This window comes from Eurosta solidaginis, chromosome 1, assembly GCF_040869045.1.
Source record: "Eurosta solidaginis isolate ZX-2024a chromosome 1, ASM4086904v1, whole genome shotgun sequence".
NCBI classification, from domain to species: Eukaryota; Metazoa; Arthropoda; class Insecta; order Diptera; family Tephritidae; genus Eurosta; species Eurosta solidaginis.
In genome coordinates this window covers 209,447,058-209,465,317 of record NC_090319.1, presented here as the reverse complement: position 1 = coordinate 209,465,317, position 18,260 = coordinate 209,447,058, and the positions used below count along the sequence as shown (strand labels likewise).

Here is an 18,260-nt window from a genome sequence, read left to right as displayed (position 1 = left end):
TTCCCAGAATATAAAATCGCACACAAAACTACTTGCAAGTGACTCTGGATACCCTTTAGAGCCCTAGCTGATGACTCCTTTACCTAACCAACCAGAGGGGAGCCCAAAATTTCGGTACAATGAGGAATTGTGTAAAGCTCGAAACCCAGTCGAGAGACTTTTTGGTGTTCTCAAAGGAACATGGCGATGCCTATCACAGCAAAGGACTCTTTTGTATCATCCAGGATTTACTGGTAGAATAGTTAACCCATGCGCAGTGTTGCATAACATCCGATTAAGTGAACCCATACACGAGCCTGACACTGAATACTTAGATCAAAGCCCAAGTGATAGCAATGTTAATCAAGGCGCACCCTCTTCAATAACGAAACGTGTTCAAGACCGACTTATTGCTAATTACTATACTTAAGTACAGACTTAAAAAACTTATAAATAAAAAAATCTACAGGAATGTAAAGCAAAGATTTTGGCATTTTATTTTATATTTGGTCTACTTTGGTAGCGAAAACTTCCATCACACCGAACAGTCAAACTTAACAATATCATTTCAATAGAAACGAACTTCGTGTCCTTTAAAATTAAAATAAATACTTATGACGTTTTAACACAGCTCAGTTTTATACATAATACATTTATTTGAATGTAAAAAATTCATTCATTCGTTTACATAGATCGATTTCTTTTGGAAATTATTTTAAAAAATCTCTACTTTGGTAGTAAAAACTTCGATTCGGTATCGTCAAACTTAACAAATCATTTCAATAGAAACGAAACGAACTTCGTGTTCTTTAAAATTAAAATAAATACTTATGAGGTTTTAACACAGCTCAATTTTATACATAATACATTTATTTGAATGTAAAAAATTCATTCATTCGTTTACATAGATCGATTTCTTTTAGAAATTATTTTAAAAAATTAAGTGTCACTCAAGTGCAAAGACGAAATCAAATTATAAATAAAATTTGAATGAAAAACCCCGTTTTAAATACGTATGTTTTTATGAGTGGTATAAATAAACGCAGGTTTGCATGAAACCAAAAATCTACATAATTAATTGCAAAACTGTATGTTGGGATACATATATGTTATGTAATGCTAATAGAAAATGCTCGCAATGAGTTTTGAATTCGAAATCAAAACAGCCTGCAAAATTTGTTTGATTGTAGCAGAAAAAGTGCGGCAGGAAAAAATTTAAATTTAGGTATATTCCATTATTGAATACAAAAACATTTAAAGAGCAATATATCAGCACTCTGATGTTTGTGAGTTTACCTAGCCTGTAGCAGCAATATAGGAGTATTACATAAATGTCATTTAACTTTCATAAAACATACACAATGATATTAAAAAAAGGAACTTCATGTTACTTACATACATATAAACCTACCGTTGCCATAAATATACCTATCAAAAGTTACATAATTTTTTGAAGTAAACCTACATCTAACATAAAAATATAGGAACTCTGTATTCAAAATAAAAAAATAAAATATCTTCAAACGCACTTTATCTTCAAAGGCTATAATTCTTAAAGTCGATATATTGCATTGGTTAAATTATTGAAAGCGTCCGCACATGCCTTTAAGCCATTACCCATTGTGGCCATACTCTCCGCCATCAACTTGGTCGCCTGTACACTAGCCACACTACAGTCTGCTAGCAGCTGTTAAAAAGAGAATTCTGTGTGAAAACGGTATCAAGCCTAAATATGTATATAATAATAATAATACTTTTAAAGCATCGGCTTGTTTGCTGGACGATACCACGGCGGCAACACTTGACTCAGCTAACATCTGGTTGAAAAAAAAAATTGTTACAATAATATAAAAAATACATATTTATAATGTTTAGATGCAAAATTAAACAAATTACTTTAAGGGCTGATGCCTGAGTTTGAGCAACTTCTAAAAACGTTTTTTGTATCTCGCTGGCACTTCCTACGCGCCTCCGGGTGGCACCACTTCGAGTCGTTCTCGTTGCTGGAGTAATCGGCGTTCTTCTTGACGGAGCAACTGGCGTAGATGACCTCATATTTGCGCTTCCTTCATGAATTTCAAATGGCAGCTCATCATGCGAAACGAATTGCAGTTCATCATGCAAAACCGATGGCAATTCGTCAGGTGACATCGAGTTTATTTCCACAATGATGCTTTCCTCATTTTCCTTACGCAGTTGCAGTTGCTAACAAGAAAAACAATTGTTATCTTTCAAGCTATTATTAAATAATAAATGATTTGTTCATTACCTCCATCTGTGGCACGTTTTCATCACAGGCATCATCACCTTGCTGGTAATCCTTGCCAGTAAGGGCAATTACACGCCTCTCCAGTTCAGTGGGCCGCTGTTCATATATAGGATTGTTACCTGTCATTGCCTGCTTCCTATTCCTGTCACGAACTTTTAGACTTGTACGGCTTTTTAGATCTCTCCATACCTTTTTTAAAACAAAATTAGTTTAGATATACCCTTAAAGTACAAGAAAATAATAATGGTCGCTTACCGTACGCCACTGCTCAACAGTTTTTACAGCACCACCGAGGCTATTCAGCATTGTCGCCATTTCAGTCCATTTTTTATCACATTCTGCTTTTCCATGCCGCTTTAGAAATCTGGAACCCGCTAATCCCGGAGTTTCCATTAAAAAGTCCACCATTCGACTTAACTGCTCGGCTGTGGTACGGCTTCTCCGTTGATTGGTATTAATTGATGACGCCATTCTATTTTAATATGAGAAATTTGTTATGTCGAGAAATATGAAATTAATTCCGCATTTACTTACCTTTTTTTGATAACGCAAACTGTATCTCAAAACTTGCACAATAATAACTTTTAAAAGCAGTTAGTATATGGAATTTGTTTATTTTTGGCATTCCTTTTGTGCTTTTCGAATTTTTTAGGTTTCGTTAAGCTGTGCTGCCACCTTTCTACTATTTTAAATGTCATTTATTGCGAGTCGTCAAAACTAAGTTAGTGAATAGTACAATCGATAAGGCAAGCGACAAAATCGTTAATTAAAATCTCGACAAATCGCATCGTTATAAGTTAGTGAATTCCACTACAGATACCGATAAATAATTAACATGTAAATGCAACGACAAATTGATTCATATGGTTCACATTTTGTTACATTTGTATGTTAAATTTCTATCCATATTTGGATCACGCTTCATTGGAGCGTCACAAAAGTTTTATCCCTAAAACTTCTTGTGGGAAAATTTTAGAATAGCATAGGGAAAGAGGGGGCTTTCCTGCAGTGGAATTTACTAACTTATAACGCTGCGATTTGTCGAGATTATTATTTACGATTTTGTATCTTGCCTTATCGATTGTACTATTCACTAACTTACACCCCTATTAAGGAATCATACGATACACGATAAACGCTTGCAATCTGTTCTACCGTATTAAGCGCCAAATATACGACACGAACATTTCCGCGAACATTCCGCAATCTTGTTCGCAGCTTTGGTCATACACCATACGAACTTTTGGCCCAACATTAGTTCTCTTTCAGACAGCGATGAATACGGACAACAATTGTGCTGCAGCAATATTGCTCGATGTGGCAATCAATTTCGATTAAAGTCGCATAATCATTATTCTTTTTAATTCTATTACAATAATCTTTGCTTTTTACTTGCCACAATGATGGCAAAGATTTATACATTTCATTAAATTCACTCAGAAATTTTGTATTGTCCATTTTACTTTTCCGCGCACGTCTGTTCCGTTCAGAAATTACTACGATTATGAGCTATTTCGCCATACACGCACGAACAGTTCGCGCAAATGTTCGCCAAAAATTAAAATATTTTGATTTTTGGCGAACATTTGCGCGAACTGGCAAACACCACCACACACGACAGAAAAGGTCGCAGAAACATGACATAAAGGGAATGTTCGCGGAAATGTTCGTGTCGTGTATTTGGCGCTTTATAAATAAATTCTAGCGTGTGAAACCCGATCGTTAGCGTTTATCGTTTATCGTAGTATTGCCATACACTAACTATCGCATAAAGGGCGAATTAATGGTGACTTATAACCATAAAGCCATAACCAGATAAATGAGCAGATCGAACCTACCTTATGGAAAGGAATGTAATCGATTAATGGTGCCATACCATAACGCTAACGCCATAGCCAATCAATTGGTTTTTGGTTTCTCGCCATATCCATAACCTAAAAATATTTGAGTTGGTGAATTTAATAACTTTTTGTAGATTTTATTCATTGTTTTGGATACGTTATGACTAAGATACTTATTTTAGTGTAATATGTTTGCAATTTTTTGCGTTTTCATCATTTTTATGAAATTTGCACGATTTTTAGGTTAAGGCACAATTAATCGTTCACATTGAGATGGTTATGGATATGGGTATGGTTACGACTATGGCGTTAGGGTTAAGGAAGTTTAATTTGGCTTTAAGCTGTTCAATTTTCTACGCTAGCTATCGTTGATAAATTTTTCCATGATACGTTGGGAACTATTTAAATAAAAGGTTATGTTTCGGTTTTAATGGTCTGTAAATAATTAATTATTGTATTAATTTGTTGACTTTAGAAACTTGCAAAGTACATTGATAGCCTGATGCGTTAAAGCGTCAAGCCTTCAATGTGTGGATCGCTGACGATAAACCGCCATGGGTTTTGAAATAGTCGGCTATACGGTCTATGAACTTTGTTTTTTCTAATTTACTCGTTTTCTATTTATAATTATTGAATATAATATAACTTGTAAAATATACATTTTACAAAAATTATAAAGTTGGTCTTGAATACAACAAATTAATATAATAATTTAAATAAAAGTAAATATAAAATTATTACATAATCCAAAAGAAGCATCTCTCAATTGCCTTCTTTCCATGGTATCTATGCAAGTTTCGTCAATTTGTTCATTTGAGTTTATATAAAAGGTAACAGAGGTTGCATAAAACATTTTATTATTACAGCTTTTAAAAACTTTTGCCACTTTCACGTACAAGACAAATGAATTGTTAGTATTTACGTTTTGTTTTGCTATCTGTTTCGTACAGATTCACAAAAATTTGTAAACAAAACTCTGCTGTCATTCACTATAGTACATCTATCGGGCGTGTGGAAATCGCAATATGAAAGCTAATTTTTTACGATACGCTAGCAAGCGTTTATCGTCTATCGTATGAAAATTCATAATAGGGGTGTTAGTTATAACGACTCGAAATAAATGATATTTAAATTTCCGGTAATAGTCTAGTTGGGGGGTCGACTCCTAATACGCTACTAAAAATATCGACTGAGGTGTCAAAAGACGCGTATTAATCTGGAGAACAATAATCCGAAGGCGGAAAAGAAAAATGTTATCTCTGTCCGGAGATATTTGCAGTTGAAGTTGGCGATTTCCATGTGGTTGTTGTTGTGTTGTACCCACAAAAAAAATTGTGCATCAGCGTGGCGGTAGCCACGGTTATACCACACACCCGGACTTGGCATGGCGTAGCCCAATGTTATTTTTTATAAGCGCGGCCGAAGGCCGCCAACGCAGAAAAGTGTTCTGCGCAAAAATACTATGGATCCGACCCCCGGTTTCGGAGGTACCGGCGGGTCTTTTTTCGGTTTTTCGTTAATATCTTTTGAACGCGTTAAAATTTTTATTTTCCGCCATTACCAAATTTCCTTTTAATAGTAGAATGATGGCAGCACAACTTAACGAAACCAAAAAAAATGCGAAAAGATCAAAAGGAATGTCAAAAATAAATAAATTACGTATACTCACTGCTTTTAAAAGTCATTATTGTGAAGTTTTTACCTATTTTAACAAAAAGGTAAATAAATGCGGAATTAATTTCTTTTTTTTCTCTGTTGTTATCGCAGTTATTCTTGTACCCCTTAATTGACCAACAATAATCTGAAGGCGGAAAAGAAAAATTTTATCTCTTTCCGGAGATATTTGCAGTTGAAGTTGGCGATTTCCATGTGGTTGTTGTTGTGTTGTACCCACAAAAAAAATTGTGCATCAGCGTGGCGGTAGCCACGGTTATACCACACACCCGGACTTGGCATGGCGTAGCCCAATGTTATTTTTTATAAGCGCGGCCGAAGGCCGCCAACGCAGAAAAGTGTTCTGCGCAAAAATACTATGGATCCGACCCCGGTTTCGGAGGTACCCGCGGGTCTTTTTTCGGTTTTTCGTTAATATCTTTTGAACGCGTTAAAATTTTTATTTTCCGCCTACGGATTATTAATACTGATGTCAAGACGCGTCGTCTGACACCTCTCTCGATATTTTTGGTAGCGTATTAGCAGTCGACCCCTTAACTAGACTATTACCAAATTTCCTTTTAATAGTAGAAAGATAGCAGCACAACTTAACGAAACCAAAAAAAATGCGAAAAGATCAAAAGGAATGTCAAAAATAAATAAATTACGTATACTAACTGATTTTAAAAGTCATTATTGTGAAGTTTTTACCTATTTTAACAAAAAGGTAAATAAATGCGGAATTAATTTCTTTTTTTTTCTCTGTTGTTATCGCAGTTATTCTTGTACCCCTTAATTTACCAACAAGTTGAGAAATAATATCATGAGCCTGAGTTGAATTTGGTGATTTTCATGTGGTTGTTGTTGTGTTTGTACCCACAAAAGAATTATGCATCACCGTGGCCGTAGCCACGGTTATACCACACACTCGGACTTGGCATGGCGTAGCCCAGCGTTATTTTTTATAAGCGCGGCCGAAGGCCGCCAACGCAGAAAGGTGTTCTGCGCAAAAATATTATGGATCCCACCCCCGGTTTCGGAGGTACCCTTTTTCGGTTTTTCGTTAATATCTTTTGAACGAGTTAAAATTTTTATTTTCCGCCTACGGATTATTAATACTGATGTCAAGTCGCGTCGTTTGGTTTGACACCTCTCTCGATATTTTTGGTAGCGTATTAGCAGTCGATCCCCCAACTAGACTATTACCAAAGTTCCGATTTTCTTTTTTAACTAAAATTGCCAGAAATATTAATTTTCATGATTTTTAACGCAGCCAACTTACTTGTGTTTTAATTAGCAATGCAACTGATCGTCGATAAACGAATATCGATACAAAATAGTTACTCACCCTTATTGTCATTGTCGTCGTCGACATCGTCGTCGTATTTCAGTCGACGTCACATCGTATCGACGTCGTCGTTACTTCGACACCAAATTGGTATTAGCTAAGCTTGTTGAGACGACGACGACAATTTATCGATAAAACGAAAGGAAATTATACCATCTCTGTCAATTCTGGATCAGCTGTTGGATTTTATTTTACTATTTCTGTATCTTTATTCGCGATTTGAGATTTGTTTCAATATTTCTTTTCAAGATTTTACAAAAATGTTTTATTAAGAGCTCTAGTGACGAAAATAATAAAGAGGAGCTTAGACTCAATAGAAAAAAAATTAAAAATAACTTCGATTTTTTCTAGCCCAGCTACAAGAACCTCGAATTATTGCGCACTCATTATTTTCATTTTGAATATCTAAAAAAACAATGCATATTACATATATGTATATTTAATTAATTAAAAAAGAAATGTTTTACTTACAAATTTTCCTTCTGTCGTCAGTAAAAACAGCGTCGACACAAATGGCGTCGTGTGAGGGCGACGACGACAACAAATTTGCTTAGCCAATACCAAACATGTGTCGATAGTCGTCAATAGTTATCGAAAACGACAACGGCAATACCGAATTTAAAACGTCGTCGTGAGTCGTCGTCCTTCAGTGACGACGACGCCAATGGGAATAAGGGTGACAGAATAACGAAATCGTTATAGTTATTGATTCGAAAATAAAGCGATGGCAAATGTGGTTAAAAAAGTTAGTGAATTCCACTACTGATCACAAATATATATAAATTACGGCTGAATTCTGTAATTCAGTCTCATCTCAAATCTCTAAATTTCAGATTCTCTTTTAGAGACAATTTTTGTGACTTGAGATGATTTCGGTATTCAGTAAAGGAAAGTCACAAAAACAATTCACCATATCAACGAAATTCACCAAAAATACAATTTACTCATACATTGAACAAATAATATAGCATCGCATTTTGTCAACATAACGTTGGGTGATATTGTGGCTGAGCTTGCCAAGACGCCGTTCACAATTTTGTATACAAAATCCCAAAGTGTGTAGATTCGAATCTCAGCGTCGCCACATAGAGCTCGATGTTTTTTTTAAATTATTTTCTGTTTGTTTTATTTTTTCTATGCTTATTTTATTTTGAGGATTAAAACAACACATTTAAAGCGTTTTTGCAAATAATTTTTACACTTCTTCTGAAATTGTCATGTTTGTGATCTGCCCCGACCCAGCTCACAAATTAGTGATTTCTTTTGTGAGGCTGGAGACGCGAGATAGCTTACAGAATGGCAAATTGCCTCAAAAGTGATTTTCACCCCAAATAGTCTCTAATAGTGATTAGAGACCGCTTACTGAATTCAATTGTTACAGCGCGCAAACTTATAGTTTAAAAGTTATTTGTTGATAAAATTTGCAAATTTAGCAAATTTCTATACCCTTTCACTTACAATTTGCACATCTTTCAAAACCTTTACCCACACACATTTTATGTATTTATTTATTTGGATTAAAGTGGACACAGACACAAAACAGTCGACTACTAAGATAATATTAACATAAATTAATGTTACAATTAAAAACAATTAAATACAGATGTATATATTCACCCTTATTGGCATTGTCGACGTCGTCACCGAACGACGACGACTCACGACGACGTGTTTAATTCGGGATTGCTTTTGTCGTTTTCGATAACTATTGACGATTATACACCCCTATTATGAACTCATACGATACAGGATAAACGCTTGCAATCTGTTCTACCGTATTATGAAATAAATTCTAGCGTGTGAAACCCGATCGTTAGCGTTTATCGTTTATCGTAGTATTGCCATACGCTAACTATCGCCTAAGCTGTTAAATTTTCTACGCTAGCTATCGTTGATAATTTTTCCACGATACGTTGGGAACTATTTAAATAAAAGGTTATGTTTTGGTTTTATTGGTCTGTAAATAATTAATTATTATATTAATTTGTTGTTTTCAGAAACTTTCAAAGTGCATTAATGGCCTGATGCGTTAAAGCGTCAAGCCTTCAATGTGTGGATCGCTGATGATAAACCATCATGGGTTTTGAAATAGTCGGCTATACGGTCTATGAACTTTGTTTTTTCTAATTTACTCGTTTTCTATTTATAATTATTGAATTTAATATAACTTGTAAAATATACATTTTACAAAAATTATTAAGTTGGTCTTGAAGACAACAAATTAATATAATAATTTAAATAAAAGTAAATATAAAATTATTACATAATCCAAAAGAAGCATCTCTCAATTGCCTTCTTTCCATGGTATCTATGCAAGTTTCGTCAATTTGTTCATTTGAGTTTATATAAAAGGTAACAGAGGTTGCATAAAACATTTTATTATTACAGCTTTTAAAAACTTTTGCCACTTTCACGTACAAGACAAATGAATTGTTAGTATTTACGTTTTGTTTTGCTATCTGTTTCGTACAGATTCACAAAAACTTGTAAACAAAACTCTGCTGTCATTCACAATAGTACATCTATCGGGCGTGTGGAAATCGCAATATGAAAGCTAATTTTTTACGATACGCTAGCAAGCGTTTATCGTCTATCGTATGAAAAGCCATAATAGGGGTGATATACTCATGTTTGGTATTGGCTAAGCAAATTTGTTGTTGTCGTCGTCATCACACGACGCCATTTTCGTCGACGCTGTTTTTACTGACGACAGAAGGAAAATTAGTAAGTAAAACATTTCTTTTGTAATTAATTAAAAATACAAGCATGTAATATGCATTGTTTTTTTAGATATATATTAGAATATAAATGAAAATAACGAGTGCGCAACAATTCGAAGTTCTTGTAGCTGAGCTAGAAAAAAACCTTGCCTAGCAAAAGCCTTCCAAAGAGGTATGGCACCAGCAAATTTGAAACAACAGTGGGAAGCGATCAGCATAAAATTAAATTCTTTGGGACCACCCATGGTACAATTACCAGATAGAAGCATTAGCGAAAATGCAACCCTCCCGTGTATTTTGTTGTTGCCGATTGTACATAAACTGTCAATCGTTCTTTCAATTTCTTCTATCAAAAGTGATGGAAAAGAAAAATGTCACATGTAATTTTCGTCAACAAAGCCAAAACAAAAAAACAAAAAAGTTGGTTTGCTGATGAAGCTGGAGGAAAAAGGCATTTTTAATGGAAAATAAAGGTAATTAGCTGGTTTTTAAATGATGTATATTTAATTTATTGTTATTTTTTATTTACATATAGCAGCTGAATCACTTCTTCAACGTTTCCAGCGCATCAACTCTTGGTAATTCTATACGACAGCATGACACTGATAATATGCGTCCATAAATATCGAGAGAGGTGTTAAAAGACGCGCATTGATCTCGACAACAATAACCGGAAGACGGAGGTAAAATATTTTGTGTTGGACAAGAGATATTTGCAAAAGAAGTTGAAAATTTTCAAATGAAAATTTTCATGTGCGCGTTGTAATTTTGATGATATGTACCCACAAAAAAAATTGTGGACATAAGTGTTTTGCGCAGATATAGTTTTGGTCTCCAAACCGGTGTTGGACCCATCCAGATTAATATTTATAAGCGCGGCCGAAGGCCGCCAACGCAAAAATACTATGGATCCCACCCCGGTCTCGAAGCACTCCGAGATCATTTTTCGGTTTTTTGGGAATATCTTTTGAACGAGCTAAAATTTTTCTTTTCCGCCTTCGGATTATTGTTATTGGATTTGGTGCTGCATGTTATATTGCACTCAAAGAAATGGAATATGATAAGAAGATTTTCTGCCGAAACGTTTATATGATCGCATCACTTCAAGATTATCACATGGTATATGTAATGGTGATCCAGAGCAAAGGTATAGTGGTTTATTAAATTTATCATTACTTATGGCCTTAAAAGATGTGGCGTTGTCTTGTGCCTCAGCATGTACTTCTGCATCACTGGAACCTACGTGCGATTGGAACTGATGAGGATTTGGCACATAGTTCAATAAGGTGTACGAGTTTACCGTACTGAATTGTTTAGTTAATTTGAAAGTAATTTATTGTTAATTTTTTATAGATTTGGTATTGGTTGTTTTACCACCATTGAAGAAGTTGATTATATTACCGATACCTGCATCAAACATGTCGAACGTTTACGTGAAATGTCTCCATTATGGGAGATGGTGCTAGAACCAACTGATTTGAAAAATATCCAATGGTTGCAACATTAATTTTGTTTATGATATATAAATAAGGCACCATTTTGTATTGTATGCATATTTTAGTGTATGTATTTATATTCCAAAGCAGTTTAATGTAAAGTGAGATACAACTTTTTAGGAATTATATTGTTCCTACTTTATCTGCCTAAGGTCGTTATTTTGTAGTATTAAAATTATATTGGGAAATGCTATTGCTAAATGTTTTTTGATGTGGACCTTATTTTCAATACATGTATGTATGAGTGCTAACGTTAATGTCTTCAAGAGATGTTGAAAATTTGGGATGAGATTGTATATAAAATGCTGAGTTAATAGTATGTTCATGAATAAGTACTGATTTATTTTAAAATTTCATGTATTTTGTAAAGTAAAAATTAAGTAATTTAGTAACCTAATAAATATCGAAGATACATACATATATAGATAATAACGTTTAACGTTGGAAACTCGTCGTGTCGGTATTTGAGGTGCAGATTTCTTTGAAGGATATGTACTCCATGTCTTTAGATGTAATCTTTTTTAATTAAAAAAAGCACGGGTGTGTTGAAAATTTCAAATGAGTCGCTATGCCACAGAACTTTCGGGTTCAGCGCCATTGCATGGTTATTTTGATCCAATTTTTCTTTTGGCTCCTCTGTTCGGAACCGATTTTGCTTTCGGTTTAATTTTTGGATACTAGTTCGGTTGTAGTACTGACTTCAATTACGGTTCCGGGTTTTCCTTCTGGCTCTAGCCAGGAGGCTTATGTAGCAATTTCGGCTTTAGGTTGGATCTGGTATCGGTACCTACTATGGTAAAAGTTCGGCATGATATATTTCCGTTTTCAACTCCAGTATCGGTTATACTCCAGTTTTTTTCTTGTCATCATATGGATGATATAAATAATCTAAAAGTAAATCTATAGCATGTAAAGCATAATTGTCTAGCAATATTATCTCTTCGCAAACTGTTTGTGGCCCCTTTTCGTAGGTATAATTGTTTAGCATTTTTTTTCTCTTTGTTGACTAGTGGTGGCCCTGATAAGGGCCGTTTTGCGTATACTTGTATAGCACATTTTCTCTCTTTTAAAGTAATGGTGGCCCTGAAACTAGGGGAGGTTACTGCGTCTGGGTTTCACGGCTTATTAGTGGTACATCATGCATATCCGTTTGTGTGCTGCAGCTGTTCCGTGCGAAGTATTGACCTTTCGCTCCAACGGTGTCACTTAAAAAAAAGCGAACATGTAGAAGGGACTTATTATTTATCCTTCGTCCTTCCTTCACGTTGTAGCGGCGAAAGTATTGTCCGATATTTTGGTAGATAACTGTAGGAATGACCGTTGGGGACGATGAGACAACTTCCGTTTTTCACAAACTCTTGATTAGCACTGCTACGTCATACATAAAATTATATTATATTTTTTATCTTACAACATTCGGGAAACAATATTTACATCAAAGACGGTAAATATAGCGATGGAGTGGAGTTGGGCATCAAATTTACTCTCTGAGCTCCCACAATAAGGTCACAGGCCTGAAAATGGAGCAAAAAAATTAAGCCATTTTAGGGAAGCTAACGCCACAAGCTTTTTCCCAATTTTTCCTCTTCCTTGATCTTGCGGGGTAATTCTTTACTTTAGCTCACAACTGCAAAAACTCGCGCAAAAATATCGGGAGAGGTGTCAAAAAAATGCGTTTTGGACTCAGAACGATGAATCCGAAAGCGAAAATTAAAAATTTTATTTGTCAAAAAATATTCCCAAAAAATTGAAAAATGGCACCGGGGCGCTCCGAAACCGGGGGTGGAATCCATAGTATATTTGCGCAGGTAATAGTCTAGTTGACGGGTCGACTGCTAATACGCTACCAAAAATATCGAGAGAGGTGTCAAACGACGCGTCTTGACATCAGTATTAATAATCCGAAGGCGGAAATTTTAATTCGTTCAAAATATATTAACGAAAAACCGAAAAAAGACCCGCGGGTACCTCCGAAACCGGGGGTGGGATCCATAGTAATTTTGCGCAGAACACCTTTCTGCGCTTATAAAAAATTACCATGGGAGACCAAATCTATATCCGCGCAAAACACTTTTACCCACAGTTTTTTTTGTGGGTACTCAACACCATCAAAATTACAACAGCCACATGAAAATTTTCAACTTTGTAAATATATCTGGAAAGAAATAAAATTTTCAATTTCCGTTTTCGGATTCGTGGTCCTGGGTCCAAAGCGTGTCTTCTGACACCTCTCCCGATATTTTTGGACGAGTTTTAGTAGTTGTGAGCTAAAGTAAAGAATTACCTAATAAAATTTCACATCAAAAGTAAATAAACAAAAAATGTAAACATAAACAAAGTTTGCCATTTTATGACCACCTTCGAATGAAAAAACATGTAAAATGCAACTCTGATGCTTTTACCTGGTTATTGTACCATGGGACCACCTTTAAGGGACAGGGCGAGATTTAAAATTTAAAGTGAAGAAAAAACTGGTGAAAAATAGGGAAGAAAGCAATGCAACAGGTGGTGGTATGAATAAACAATTTACGCTAAGTCTGTTGGAAGAGGCAGTGGCCAACTTGCTGCAATTCGACAAACAGCTGAGCCCGGAAGGGATTGTACAAGGTGTGCAGCTGCCGGTTGGGCAAACTATAGAAAATTACGTACATTGTGTTGTCGAGGATGATCCGCAAATAATTTCAGATGTTCAACTGCCACCACCGGATTTTCCTTCCGAAGATGGCCTGAGTACTTCAGCGGTCAGAAGAAAAGGGCAGAGACGATCTTTTAGAGAAACACCGTAGCATGCAAGTGAGGGTCCTTACCGATTACACGAACAGGCTAAATTCAATTAAGTACCCTTTACGAGATACGGCACGGTACCAAAAAAAAAAACAAAATGCTCGCGATTGAGGAGGAAAAGCTAAAAATGGTAAAGAAAAAAAATGTAGGGAAGTAGAACTTCACAAAATGAATATGGTTTTAAAAGCCATAAAAATTAAAATAGCAAAAATAAAACTTAAGAACTCAGAACTCCCAAGGCAGTCGGTTCTATGTACCGGAGCGACTCGGGATTTTTCCCGACCAAGGACTGCTATTTCAGTGTGACCCCATTTAATTTGCTTCGTCCCTCTCACCAATTGTCATTCTCCCAGCAGCTCCTTGCAGCAGGGCTGTTCCATACTCTCTTACTCCGGGAAGGCATCGAATCCAATCCGGGTCCGTCTCCTGATCCCGGTCCTGAGAAATGGTTTTGCTGCATCTGCCGGAAAAGAATCTTTTTAGGACGGTCATACTCTGTACAGTGTGTCTCGTGCAAGGGATGGTTGCATCGGACGGGTTGTTCTGGGCTTGATCCCAAAACCCGACGTCCACGTAACTTTTATAAATCTTTTGTGGCTCATTGCTGTTCACGCCCAAAGGCGTCCCGTAGTCTGCGCCTAAGCGCCCCCCACTACCTTCCAGCAGCCCCGCTGCTCAGCAAGCCACAACAAGTACCCGCTGCTGCTCTCGCCCCACGGCGCCAACAACTCAAACAGCTGATACCACTCATAACTACTACCTTCGTAATATAGTTGGTAGCAATGCTGAGCATCATCCCCTGCCTCCGTCTTCTCCCCCCTATTTTCCGGCAGCAATTGTGCAGGTCAGGGAAACAGACTCTTAGTCCCTACCTCCGTTTGCACCGTCTGCCAGCACAGAATATTTAGGTTTGCGACATCCGCCCAATGCAGCTCCTGCCTTGGGTGGTGCCACTTTCCTAGATGTTCTCGTCTCCGCGACGGCAACCCCCGACGGGTTTCATCGCGCAATGTTGCCAGGTCGCAAACCCAAATCATCCGGGTACCCCAATGCTTGCCCAAGGACGCCCAGTCCCAGGGCCACAACAGCAATTGCGTCCTGGTCTTCCACAACCCTGGCGTAGTCACCCGTCACTTACCCCCAGAGTGGCGGCGTCTCCCCTTATGCACTTCAGAATTATGCAGTTAAACTGTAATGGACTAACTGGGAAGATTACGGAGATAGTCGATTTCATGAAGCGGCACAACATCCGCATTGCTGCGATTCAAGAGACTAAACTCACAGCAAGATCTGCATCGCAGACCTGCTCTGGGTATAATGTCCACAGGAAAGACCGCGAGAGCGGAAATGGACGGCCTCGCGTTTATCATACACCACTCTGTGCAATATTATATATTTGATCCTGGTATCGACCGCAGGGACAATGCCTTAGAACGTTAAGGCCTATCTGTCCGGTCAGGCGATGCAAACCTAGAAATCATCAACATCTACATACCTCCTGCCACCTGTTGCCCCAGTGGATACCGCCCTAATATCGGGGCCTTACTCACTGGCAACAATCGCATTATCTTAGGCGATTTCAATGCCCATCATGATCTATGGCATTCAAACTTGCGGGCGGACAGTAGGGGTGAGATGTTGGCGGATCAAATAGAAGAAACGACGTTCTGCACAATAAACGGAGACGCCCCCACATATATGGTAGGAAGCTGTCAAAGCTCGCCAGATATATCAATCGTGAGCGCAGAACTCGTAAACTGCGTCAATTGGCAGCCGATGGTAACATTGGCATCCGACCACCTGCCCATACTTATTTCGCTCGAGCGTACCGCCGACTTTATCGTCACTGAAAAATGCACTTCCATAAACTTCAAAAAAGGAAAGTGGGAAGAATATAAATCCTTCAAAGACAACCGCTTTGCTGCCCTCCCTATCCCGACTGATTCCCGCCAAGGGGAGCGTGCCTTCCGTAAGGTCATTGAATCCGCCTAGGCACGTTTCATTCCCGCCGGGAGAATTCCCGAAATCCGGCCCCACTTCCCGGCGGAGGCCGCAAACTTAGCGAGAGAACGTGACCTTATAAGACAGCTTGATCCAGGCGACCCCCAAATAAGGGATATAAACCAACGCATCAGATTGCTTGTGGATAAACACAAGCGGGTGAAATGGGAGGAGCAACTAAGAGGTTGTAACCTCTCTACCGGTGTGGGTAAACTTTAGTTCTGTCAAAAGGGTTCGAACGTATAGTGAATCGGCAGATAAACTCGTTCGTAAAAAGTAACTCCCTAATTAGTCCATACCAGTCCGGTTTCAGGAAAAATAGAAGCTGTATCACTGTGCTATTAAATGTCTCGGATGATATAAGGAAGAATATGGACCATGATCGTGTTACCTTTCTTGCTCTTTTAGATCACTCGAAGGCATTTGACTCGGTCGATCATGCATTACTTTGTGTTAAGCTTAAGCACCTTTTTAACTTTTTTAACCCAGCTGTAGATCTAATCAAGTCATACCTCAATGAGAGATCCCAATCAGTAATTGTGGGTAGTTCTATGTCTGACCTATTGCCTGTAACTAAAGGTGTTCCGCAAGGATCTATACTTGGGCCTTTACTTTTCGTGTTATATATAAACGACCTATCAAATGTTCTTAAGCACAGCAATGTTCACATATATGCAGATGAGGTTCAAATATATCTAAGTAGTCCATTCGTCTCCATTGAAACTTGCATACGCAATCTGAACGTCGATCTATGCCTATTAAATGAATGGGCTAGTGATAATGGACTATTCTTAAACCCCAGTAAATCGCAGTGCATCGCTATCTATAAGAAACCCTTTGATCTTAACCGCTATCCCAAAGTAATGCTTAACAACACTGAGATACCATTTGCCGTCACCGTAAAAAACCTTGGTGTTACTTTCAATAGAACATTGACGTGGAACAATCATATTTTTGCAGTAATAGGCGAAGTCTATGGAAGGCTAAGGGTGCTGTGGACTACTCAGTACTTCACACCATTTAAAATAAGGTTGCTCTTAGCGAAGTCATATTTGATTCCAACGTTACTTTATGGTTGCGAACTTTATGCGAATTGTGACAGTGTCTGTAGTAGAAAACTTAATGTTTTGTACAATAATGTTGCACGCTATATCTACGACATTAGCCATTACGAACACATTTCCGAATATGTTGTGAAAATATGTTGTGTTCCACTAGATGATCTACTAAAGTTCAGGTCCGTAGCACTCCTACAAAGGATTCTGGTAAATAAGGAACCCTTAAATCTTAGTGAACGGCTAAAATTCACAAGATCAGTGCGCTCCTCACAAATACTGCATTTGGCATTCAACTCACGAACGTCTGAGCGTAAATTTTTTGTTTCTGCGGTTCGTCTTTAGAACACATTACCGATGGAGATTAGAAATATCAAGGGAACATTGCCCTTTAAAAGAGAACTATTGCGTTATTTTATTCAACAAATTTAAATATTTTAAAATGTGACAATTTATTTCTATAAACTTTCCGCACTTTCCTACACCTATTTTTCTTTATCTTTTTCTACTACCTATTGCCCTTACAACCTCATTAATCCTTCTTACTATTAAAATTTAAACTATTTAAAATTTTTTAAACACACTTGGTATCTACGTATATTTACTTTGTTTTAAGTATATTGTCAAACACTGTAAATAAAACTTATGGTTGTTGTGTTTGATTCCTTAAATAAATAAATAAATCAACCCCGACATACAAAATGTATGCGCCGCTTGTAACGTGTCCCCACATGGCGCCAACCATCTCTTTAATTGTATTGTGGAACCAACGCCCCTAACACCCCTCACATTATGGTCCTCCCCTGTTGAAACAGCAAGTTTCCTTGGACTCCCGTTAGAGGATATTGATCACAAAATGTGATCGGTCGCGGCTATTAGGTGGGGCGAGCATTGCTACAACAACAACAACAACTCAGAAAAAAAGAAGACTGATTTTTATGTATATATTTTATTTTTAAGAGAATGAATTTTTTGCGTTTGTTTGATGTACATAGTTCTTTTATTTTAAGTACCTGAATTACCTTTTATTTCTAAAGAACTGAATTATTTTTGTTTTGTGATATTAGCTATTAAGACGACTGAATTTAATGCATATATGTACACAATAAAAAAT

General features: G+C 37.0%; 1 protein-coding gene and 1 long non-coding RNA gene across 2 annotated transcripts in view; one reads left to right on the top strand and one right to left on the bottom strand.

Moving 5' to 3' along the window:
* The window catches only part of LOC137237002 (uncharacterized), a 217,123-nt gene that overhangs the window by 27,931 nt on the left and 170,932 nt on the right, over nt 1-18,260 (top strand). The gene's annotated exons all lie outside the window — the stretch shown is intronic.
* LOC137238777 (uncharacterized) lies at nt 1,532-2,920 on the bottom strand. Its single transcript, XM_067763813.1, has 6 exons — nt 2,783-2,920; nt 2,504-2,720; nt 2,249-2,437; nt 1,876-2,184; nt 1,734-1,796; nt 1,532-1,666 (listed from the first exon to the last, which is right to left on the bottom strand). Exons 2-6 carry the CDS (start codon nt 2,717-2,719, stop codon nt 1,532-1,534), a joined length of 912 nt encoding a protein of 303 aa, XP_067619914.1. The 5' UTR covers nt 2,720; nt 2,783-2,920.

What these genes read in the sequence shown, in the direction of transcription:
- LOC137238777 (XM_067763813.1), bottom strand. Translation starts at nt 2,719, where the DNA reads ATGGCGTCATCAATTAATACCAATCAACGGAGAAGCCGTACCACAGCC. An exon ending in AAAACGTGCCACAGATGGAG is followed by an intron (nt 2,185 to 2,248) that starts GTAATGAACAAA and finishes TTTTCTTGTTAG; the next exon opens with CAACTGCAACTGCGTAAGGA. An exon ending in AACAAGCCGATGCTTTAAAA is followed by an intron (nt 1,667 to 1,733) that starts GTATTATTATTA and finishes TCTTTTTAACAG; the next exon opens with CTGCTAGCAGACTGTAGTGT.